We start from the raw sequence: 10,792 nt of genomic DNA, 5'->3' as shown, positions 1-10,792 counted from the left end.
CTAAATATTTTATATTATAAGCTAGACAATTTATCATGTCATTAATTTATTATTGTTTGACATTTTTAATATGATATTACATTAATATATATACACTATATAAAAAATATATTGTTGTGTCCGCGCCGTACCCGTGTCCTATATTTTCAAAAAAAATCGTGTCCCGTGTCCGTGTCGTGTCGTGTCGTGTCCGTGTCGTCGTGTCCGTGTCCGTGCATCATAGATGCAAATAGAGTAAAAGAAATAAATTCAAAATACAAGAGAATAATTCAACTTTCTTTGATAAATAAAACCTAAATCAATTGATGGAGATTTTTGCAAGACATATTTTGGATTTTAGCAATGAAAGAAGAACAAAATCGATTTGTTAGGAAAGAAGTTTTTGAATTAGTCCATAAACCCTAAGGTTAGAATGTTATTAGACTAAAATGAGTCTTTGGAAATAAGTTAAATAAATAAGAAAGTATAATAAGGAACCAGGTAAGGTTAGTAGTACAAATATACACATAAATTGAGAGAATAAATTTTAAAGATTTTTTTGCAAATATAGCAAGACTAGAGACAATTAGATTGTTCCCTTCATTGCTCATTTTAAGAACTTTAAACTCTTTCAATGGATGTGAAAAATATATTATTGAATAATTTTATAGACCAAAATGTCTTTATAGAGTAGCCCCTAGGGTTTCGAGAGTCATGATTTTTCAGATCATGCGTATAAATTAAATAAAGTTTTATATGAATGAAAAAGCATCTAGAGTATGGAAAAGGAGTAGCATCTGATGATATTCCAATATAAGTATAAATATTTAGGAGATCAAGAGTTTTTTTTTTTCTTACTAATTTTTTTAATATTATTTTTAAGACTAAAAAGATGTCTGATGAGTGGAAAAGATATGTGTTGGTTCTTATTTTTAAGAATAAATGTGATGCACAAGAATGTGCGAATTATAGAGGAATTAAATTAATGAGCCATATATTAAAATTATGGGAGAGAGCAATTGAGCATATGTTACGATGTAATACTAATATTTCTCAAAATTAATTTGTATTCATGACAGGCAAGTCTACTATGAAAATTATATATTTGCTGAGAGGTTTGGTGACGAAATATAGAGAGAGAAAGGACGGTCTACATATAATATTTATTGAATTAGAGAAAGCATATGATAAAGTTTCGAGAGAAGCGCTATAGACAGTTCTAGAAAAGAATGAAGTTAATAATACTTATATTCAAACCATTAAGAAAATATATATATTAGTTGTTACTTGTGTTCAAATACAAGATGGTTTGACTAAATATTTATATTTTCCTATTTTAGTAGGAATATATCAAGGATCAACTTTAAGCTCATATCTTTTTGCTTTAGTCAAGGAGGTTCTTCTTAGACATTTGCAAGAGGATGTACCTTGGTGTATGATTATGGAGGGAGTTGATGAAAAACTTAATTATGGAGGTCATCCTTCGAGTTTAAAAGTTTTCATTTGAGTAGATCTAAAACTGAATATATGGAGTGTAATTTTAGTAGTAATAGATCTAGTGATGGGATTGTGATATTGGGCGATTACGTCATTAAAAAGAATGCACGTTTTAGATATCTCGAGCCTATTGTTCAAAGTGATGGTGAAATAGATGGAGATATTATTAGTAGAATTCAAGTTGGATGGTTGAAGTGGAGGAATGCATCGGGTCAGTCGTGTGATAAAAAAAATACCCTTCAAACTTAAAGGAAAATTTTATAAGACAATGATGAGATCTGTGATGCTTTATGACGCATAATGATGGCCATTAAAAGGAAAGCATAAAATTAAGTTAAGTGTTGCAAAGATGAGAATGCTAATGTGGATGGTGGCATTACACATACGGATAGAATATGAAACGAGTAAATATGTGAAAAGATTGAAGTTGCTCCAATGGCAGATAAGATTAGAGAAAGTCACCTTAGATGGTTGATCAAATAAAACATCAACCTTCCGATTGTAATAACCCTTAACAGTCAAATAATATTTCATAAGTCATTATAAGTTCAAATTGCAAACCGTCATCACCATAACATAGATATTTTTGTGCTCTAATGATAATGATTTGTCCCTAATTTTATGGGCATTTTAGATATGAAAACAAGAAGCTTCTTATTTAATTGCAATTTCTTAAAAAATTGACACATGTCGATATAAGTGGGTCTTCTGAAATCGTTAGGTGTCTATTTTACAAAATGATCTCACCAAAGTTTTATAGACATGCTTAACAAACTTATGAATATTATTCGACAATTTTTTTATCCCCAGATTTGAAGATATAAAATGATTTATAAGAATTTTACATTAAAAAATTAAATAAATTGCATAATTACCTTTGTATCCTTATCTTATTATATTATAAAAATCTAAAACCATTACAAATTTCATTAAAATACCATTTTCCATTCATTTTTTCCTAAAACATAAAAGGAGAAATCGAATTGAGAAGAAAAAGAGAGGAGAGAGGAAAGAGAAATTAGAGCTAGAGATTGTAGAGCCATTTTTGTTAGTTAATCCAGTTAGAAAAATTATTCCAATCGAGGTAGGATACATTTTTCCTATTTTAGTTTTCAATAATTCGGTGTTTTGGTGATTTTTTTGATCGAATTTATAATTTAGTTTTACAAAAACGCAATTTTATAGGATTCTGGTAACTTTCATCCTTGTAACTTTTGATATAATGTTGTTACGACTGTTCTGGTCGTTTTGAGTTTTATTCGAGATTTTTTACAGGATGAGTTTGAAAAAACATCAATTTTTATCAATTCAGAAATTTATTTTGACATCTAAAAGTGATGTTTTAGCTCAGTTAAAGTTTCAGAACATTGTTATACACAATATCTGATAATGTGGTAGAATTTTGAAAACTTAGTTTCGACAAACTATAGAACATCGGGTGAGAAATTATTGGACAGTTTTTAGAGCATTTTTGTAAAATTATACAATAATACTGTGATTGCTTCAATAGTGCAAAAAGTACTTTATATTCAAAATCTATGATTGAAATATTTGAATTGGCGGAGAGAAGGAATTATGTTAATGGTGAAAAGAGATTATGCTATCTGTTACATATTGAAAATTCTAGAGCCTGGGGGCTATATTTATTAAGGGATTTTGTTGGCGGCGAGAAAAGATTTTGTTCATGGCTAGAAGGGTTTTGTTGGCAGCGAGAAGAGATTATGTTGGCAACGAGAAGAGATTCTATTATTTATTATATATGAAAAAATATGGGCCTGAGAGCCATTCTAATAATTAGTATGAAATATTTCTTTATATTCCAGTCAATCTCTGTACCAGTTTCAACATTTATTTAAATGCTTATTAAAAATTCAATATTAGTATATGTTTCAATTTTAGCTTTTTCTATAGTATTTCGATTTATTATTTCAATATTTTCAATTCTTTTTATTGGGTTTATTGATTCATGTTTTAGGTTATGATAGCCTACTAAGTTGTGCTTGCTCATTATTGTTTTTGCTTCAATTTTCAGGTCAAGGAAAGGATAAGGAGCAAGCATAGTAGTGTTGATATCAAGCTTTGATCTGTGCTATATGTATGCTTTTTTGGCTAGTTTTATTTTTGTTGTCTTCAATTTTATTTTTTTGTTGTATTTTTTATTGTCAAGTCCTAATATAGATAGACCTCAAATTGTACATGTATTTTTTAATGATATATAGCAAAATCATTTTTAAGATTTACCTTCCACTTTATATTGTATTTAGTAGTGGCTCTATATTGTATAAATTAAAAGATTAGTTTTTCTCATCACTTCTTCAACTTGATATTGGGAACAGTTTCTATTTCTTGTCACGATCGAGCACAAGTATGATCTGTGTGATATCAGGTCATATCGAGTCTGATTGTGACATCGATGGCTTTGTTTGGAGAGTAGATGTATAGATTTGTCCTATATTTTGAAAGGTATATGAAAACCTTAAAAGACTTGGTTAGAAAGTATTAAAAATAACATTTTTATTAAATTTAAATGATAATTTAATTCTTAATCGGACACAATGGAGAAAAAATATTCATGTAGCCAACCCAACGTAATGGGATAAAGGCTTGTTGTTTTCGTTGTTATTTCTTAAAGTATATATTCGCAATGAGAAATTAGAGACTATAGTCAAATCATATATTGCTTCATTGAGCATACATACTACTCCACAAATATCATAAATCCTTTTCTAATCCATCCTATTAAAGCTAGTATGTTTATTCAAATTACCTTTAAAAATATCACATGTATACTGTAGAAGTTCATTCATCTTTTCTCAAAATTGATCTCATAAACTATCGTCTAATTTAATTGAAGAATCATAAGAACTAACCACATTCACAATATCCTAGTCAATAATTATCTTATCAATAATCATTCTATCACTAACCTTATTCACATCAAAAAATTTATTCTTCAACTATGTATCCACTATAATACAACACCATTCATATTTCAAATATTTCTAACATACAATACCTAACATAGCATCCTTGATGCATTAAGTTTTTTTCCTTTCCATTTATCTTCAAATAAACAAGTAATATAACTTCTTATTTTAATCATTATGACAACCAATTCTCTTGTATTCTCATTTAAAGAATTAGATAGCATGAAAAAAAATCTAATTTTAAATTTAGATGTAGTCAAACATTGCTTACTTCTCATCACAATTGGATTATGTTGTGTGTGCCACTTAGCAATGATGTGCAAGCCCACCCTTATCTAATTTGTATAATAATTAGGTTAAGTTGTAACACATTAATTGGGGTAATATTCTAAAAATCTCTTACATAATTTTCATCTTAACCAGGTTAGATTGTATCTCGACACTTCTTGGTAACACCCTAGCACTGTCGAAATTCAAATTTTGATTCGTTTCATTAGTTATGAAGTGAGTCTTAGGGCTAGTTATCTATCAACCCCAAATAGGAGGGAGATTTAGAGACTTAAGATGCTTTGGTAAATTTCATGTTGTAAACTCAAATGAATTAGACGGATTCTTATTTCAAATAAGTTGAAAAATAAGTAATAAATGCATGAAAAAATATTCACTTTCAGAATAAAAATATAAACAATTCTTATCGATATAATATACTCAAAGCATGTGTAAGCAGGTGCTTACAAATGCATCCACAACCACAATTGCCAGAAACTTGAATCATTATCCAAAATATTTGAATCATTGAATGGTATTTCATGTATTTAATGTAAGATATACATGGTATTTGAACCACAATATTGCAATTTTCTATTTCTATATCAAATATTTACCTCATTAAAATTCAAATCAACTATGATGATTGAATAAAATGTATTAACAAAAAACTTGTACAAACACATTACTCTTTCAACACAAAAGGATTTTAGTTTATCCCTAAAATCATAGGGATTGATAAGTGGATGCATGCAAAACGCATTTGGACAATGATATATTAATGCAAGCTTTATACCTTTTTAAAAGTCAATTTAAGAGGTAACCAACAAGATATAAGAAAGTTACAATATAAGAATTGTCAAAAACTTCATCAAAGCCTTCACACATCATTGTTATACATCAGAACACAAAAATAATTGTTAAAATGGAAACTTAACCACCTTTGTTTTTTATGTAGGGCATGCTTTATAAATTACATTGATCGATAACATATCTACCTCAAAACTCAAAATATGCAATGTTGGCTAAGGTTCTAATGTCATTTAACAGAATCAATCCACTATGTGGTTTTCTTGAAGAGCAATTATTAACCAAAAAACGCAAGATCTGCAAATAGCCAGAAAAACCATGGTTTAAAAAAGCGTTTGAGGCATACGCCTTGAGGCGAAGCTTGGATGCCTCAAGGCTTAAGCCTTAGTGGTTTGGCCGAGGTTTATGATTTTCTTCAATGAGGCATACGCTTTGAGGTGTGATGCCTCGAGGCAATTTTAGGCACTACCTCGATCAATTTTATTTTATTTATAGTTCAGAAGAGTCGATAGCACTTATTACATTTAGGACTTCGTCGGTTCAAAACAATGGTCCAATCTTCTCCCCCCTTCTGCAGCTTGCAGGAAGGAAACACTCTCTCGGCTTCATGTGCATTGCTTCGGCCTTGCCTGCTTTGGCCTTGACTGCTTCAGCCTCACTTCGTTTCAAGACGAAGTAACGATCCATCTTCCCTTTCGAGCTCGTGTTGGCTTCGATAGCTTCGTGAGAAGTTATTATGAAATTTAAATCGTGCATTTCTTACACAAAGCATTTATGTTGAGGTTAGATCAGCTTAATTTATGTTTGTTAAAGTTTAACAATTTCATCTTACTCTATTGCTTTTTCTAGTTTATGTCAAGTATGATGTAATTACTAATTAGTTAGTCGCCACAAATAATGCTTTTCATAGTTTTTAAGCACCGAGGTATAAATTATATTTTCTATAGCTTTCTTCTTCACAAATACATAATTTTTAGTTGCCATGCCTCTTTAATTACAATGACGCATTTTTTAATGAATTCCACCATGAATAATTCTTTTTCATTTGAATCGTATTTGCTAAAACTTTCCCTTTTTTAAATTTATATGATTGAATTAACTTCATATCAAAATCGTTTTTTGAATTTATATGATTGAATCGTATAGAGGCATCATTTAAACTGTCTAAAATTGGGTTGATGGAGAAAATAGTAATTTTTGTGCGTATTTATTTTGAATATTGTGTTCAAGTAACATTAATCTTCAAACAAGTCATGAGGTTCATAATTTAATTAATATTTTAACATTTTATGAGTTATTTATAACTTTTTTAGTACTTCAATTTTTTTTGTTTTGAGGCTTACGCCTCGATCTGCCTCAAGGCTTATGCCTTAATCTAATATCTCTACTCTCCTAACCGGGTCATCGCAAGGCCGCCGTTTTATGTGACCAAACCATCTAAGGCAAAACCTTGAGAATAGCAAATGATAAAAATACCTCATGAATGAGGTAGTGGGCATTTATAACAGCTACTCTAATTAGTCTCTGGTATCATTTCAACAGCATCTTATGATGCATGTAAACAGACTGGACATTCTAGCATTGCAAGGGTATTTCCAGCCATTGAAAGAGATTGCTAGCTTAAGCTTCTATATGCTATTCTGTTTAAATAACCCCAAGAATCTTCATAACAATTGAAACATCTTTAAGGAAATACTTTTTAATCCATTCATATCTAAATATTTACCTAATATATGAAATGACAGAATTTTATGTCCATCAATCTGCAAATACCCCTTATAACCCTATATTATTTCAGCTCATCAAGAACGTGTTTAAGCCTAAACACGTACTTTAAAAAGCTACAGAATTTCGTGTAGATCAAGGGAAATTCACTAAAAGATGCAAATCAAATGGATAACAATCCCAAACTGAAATAGGATGCATAAGTAAAACTCACCTTTTTCATTGACAAATACATGGCCATCAAAGAACTCGGCAAACTCAAAGACATCTTCAGGGTTCTTGAAATCAATGTAAGCTCGTGAATATCGCGGATTCTTTTGGCTGCATTCAACATTGCAGGCATTATAACACAATATCAACGGAAATTAAAAAAATATATATATCAAATGAAATTGTACTCCTGAATAAGAAAAGAAAAATAGGAAGCAATACCTAATGAACTAGGTCTCCTTAATGATCGTTATCGGGAAAAAAAAAAAGAGTAAAATTTATTTCTTTTCTTTTTTCCACAAGCGCATAATTTAAAAATAAAATCCTAACCTGTTTTTCCCCGGCCGGAAGCATAACCATTTGTACCTGCCGGCAAACTTTCCGTCGATCTGCTCCATGAGAGCCGGCTCAGTGAGCGACGACGGCAAGTGCCGCAGCACGACCTTCGTCCTCTCCAGCGGATCCTTCATCTCACATGAATCTAAGCAAGAATACACGAGAAAGAAAACCACATAAGGGCAACGGCGAACCGCTTCCCTCGCCGGAATCAAATCTCTTCCAGGGCTCGGTATCGCAGGATTTCAGCCAAAATCGGGTACCGTTTTTGCACAATTAGGGCTTAAATCCGCTGGTCCAAGCAAAAACGAAGCAGTCTGAGATTAGTAGGGGGAGAAATCGACCCAAAGAGGACTAATATTGAAAATTTTCCGCACCCAGCCAGTCGCGTATATATGGCATAGCCTTGACGCCCACGCACGTGTCGCAGCCCGCAAGCTACCGCTCCATACGAGAGAAAACCGTGGATTTCACGAGTTCAAGGCGGTCATGGGCCTCATGGCCCCTTTAGAAGCCATTAAATTGTTTGAAATTAATAATAATAAATAATATTTTTTACTAAATTCCTTTGATTGATCCATTGAGAAAATTATTTTTACTCTTAAAATATCTTTATATTTATATTTATGCTCATGTAAAAAATAAAATTAAAATAATTACTTTTAAAATATGATGTAAGGAGCAACCAAATATATATATATATTAGCAATTAATTATTATTAATTAAATCTAAAATTTTCCTAAATTCCGAATAGGTGTTTTCGTTTGGTGTAAAGGTAGAGGAGCTGTAATTAAAAGACAGTTTTAAAAAATATTAGTTCAAAAAATAGAGTTTTCTAACAGAGAAGCATATATAAAAAGCTTTCTCAAAATTGCAGAAAAATGAAAAAAAAAATTATTGGGAACGTCATTTGACAAACCAAACAATACAAAAAAAATTCTCCATTTCCAAACTGAAAAGGTAAAAAAACACTCAAACAAACAAAGCCTAAGTGAGCCTTATCTATTTATTATTCTATTCATAATGCATGCAAGCTAGTGGATTTTTTTCATGCAAACAGAAGCGGATTCCCTGTGTAGAAATTCCGAATAGCAGCGATTATTGAAGTTCGGGTAAGTAAAACTATGATTAATTTCAGCATGTGAATTAAGAAATTTTTTTAAGTATATTAATAAGATTGGCTGATTTCCACAGCAAGATTTGAGAGTGGAATTGCAATAAATAAATCCTATTAAATAGAACAAAAGCAATTTGATTTTCTTTAATTGTTTTATAGAATTTTAAATGGTAGTAAAGTTCCTAAAGAAGACGACACCAATTGTAGGAATTGTTTAGTATATGTAGAGGGGAAGTTTTGAGATAAATTATAAAAAGAGAAGAGTGTGAAGTGGGGAATTAAGAAGGCAAATCGTCAAAGAAGTAATTAATGCAAATTTTTAATTAAAGAGTATTTATTATCATTGTAAACATGTATATTGATTTTGAATGACAATTTAGAAAGATAATCATTAAAGGAGATGATTTTATATTATGCATATTAACCGTTAATTATTCATATTTGAACAACCACTTGCAAATTTGAATGAATCAAATTTAGAATCAAGTGTAATATGAATGCTTAAAGATTTTTTCAGTTGAGAATATTTTGCCAAAAAGTAATATTATGTACAAATTACATACCCATGATCTTCATGCAGATAGTATAACTGTAATGTTGTTATGGAAATTTACAACACTACAATACAAGTATGAACTATAAATGTGTGAAGTTTTAGAGATATCAATTTAGTAAAATTTGACAATAAAAGAGTCAAAATGATGGATTCGAACCAAATCCGCTAGCAACCCGGATGATCAAAACCAGACTCAATAACATGTTTTAATTAAAAAATATATAATTTGTTAACTATATAGTTTAAGTAAATTTATCAAAAAAAAAGGATATTATACCAACAAGCAAAAAAAAGAGGGAAAAAATAAATATTATTTCAGGTCAAAATCAAGTTTGCGAGTCAACACGAATTCGACTTATTTTTTTAAACAGATCAATCCGAGCTTGAAATTTTTAGGTAGGATTGGCGGGTTCACCAATTTTTTTGGCACCTCTAACAGTGAGTCTATCATATATCTGATTAGAATATATTTTGATGTACATAGTATTTTTGCAAATAGCGCATTATAGAAAAAAATCGTAATCAAGAAGTAATCATATGGTCTAGCATCTTATTACAATAAAATTTATACAAATTATAATCAATTTATGAAATTTAAGTTTTTGAGATATAAAAGCATAAACATACAATGTATTCGATAACAAATATTTCTTAACAAATAATTTAATTACTAACAAAAATATATTTTTCCACATGAATTAGATTATATAAAGGCATACATGAATTTGTTAACAATTAATTTTCGCAAATAATTTAATTATTAACATATTTTTTTACCTGCATGAATTAAATCATATCAGATTTAAAAATGAATATGATGAGAATTATTTTTCCTATATGCAATTTATGGTCCAATATATAATTTACTTACAAACTATTTTCTACAAATCTATTATTTGGATAATACATATCACTCTTATCTTAAAGGAAATTACATTTTCACTGCACTTATAAAAGATAATACAAGAAAGAAAATGTGAATGAAATTCTTACAAAATTCACCTTCCATTAAAAGAATATCATTGATTTGTGATGTGCAAACATATTGTAAAATTAGTTTATCTGATGCGAGGGATCGAAAATCGACGATCGTTTGTCAAATTTGGGATTCACCATCCTTGTTAAATCCACTGTAAAATTGTTTTATTGCATGAATACCACTAATCATTTTTTATAAGGGAGAAATTATTCTGTGCGGACACCGGACCGTCCGGAGGCGAGTCAGAACGCGTCACATCACTCAGTACACAGCCACGGTACACAACAAACGGGTGATGTGACACGTTCTGATTCGCCTCTGGACGGCATCCATATCAACACAGAATAATTTCGAGGGATTGGTGAGCGAGCGAAAATGACAAACATGT

General features: G+C 30.3%; 1 protein-coding gene across 7 annotated transcripts in view; it reads right to left on the bottom strand.

Annotated features, from left to right (window-relative positions):
• LOC110099116 (regulator of nonsense transcripts UPF3) overlaps nucleotides 1–8,144 on the bottom strand; it is a 52,463-nt gene extending 44,319 nt beyond the window's left edge. For 4 of the 7 annotated variants that reach the window (XR_003700208.1, XR_003700209.1, XM_028693368.1 and 1 more), the window contains exons 1-2: nucleotides 7,746–8,109; nucleotides 7,420–7,526 (exon numbers count right to left, since the gene is read on the bottom strand). Coding sequence is in view for 5 of the 7 variants with exons in the window: in XM_028693368.1 (XP_028549201.1) it covers nucleotides 7,420–7,526; nucleotides 7,746–7,885 (247 nt within the window). In the remaining 2 variants the exon portion in view is untranslated. The other 3 variants (XM_020826169.2, XM_028693370.1, XM_028693369.1) reach the window with 2 other exon arrangements.
• Nucleotides 8,145–10,792: the final 2,648 nt, after the last annotated feature.

Source organism: Dendrobium catenatum, unplaced genomic scaffold (assembly GCF_001605985.2).
Source record: "Dendrobium catenatum unplaced genomic scaffold, ASM160598v2 fragScaff_scaffold_264, whole genome shotgun sequence".
Lineage (NCBI taxonomy): Eukaryota > Viridiplantae > Streptophyta > Magnoliopsida > Asparagales > Orchidaceae > Dendrobium > Dendrobium catenatum.
This window is presented reverse-complemented; position numbering and strand designations above follow the sequence as displayed.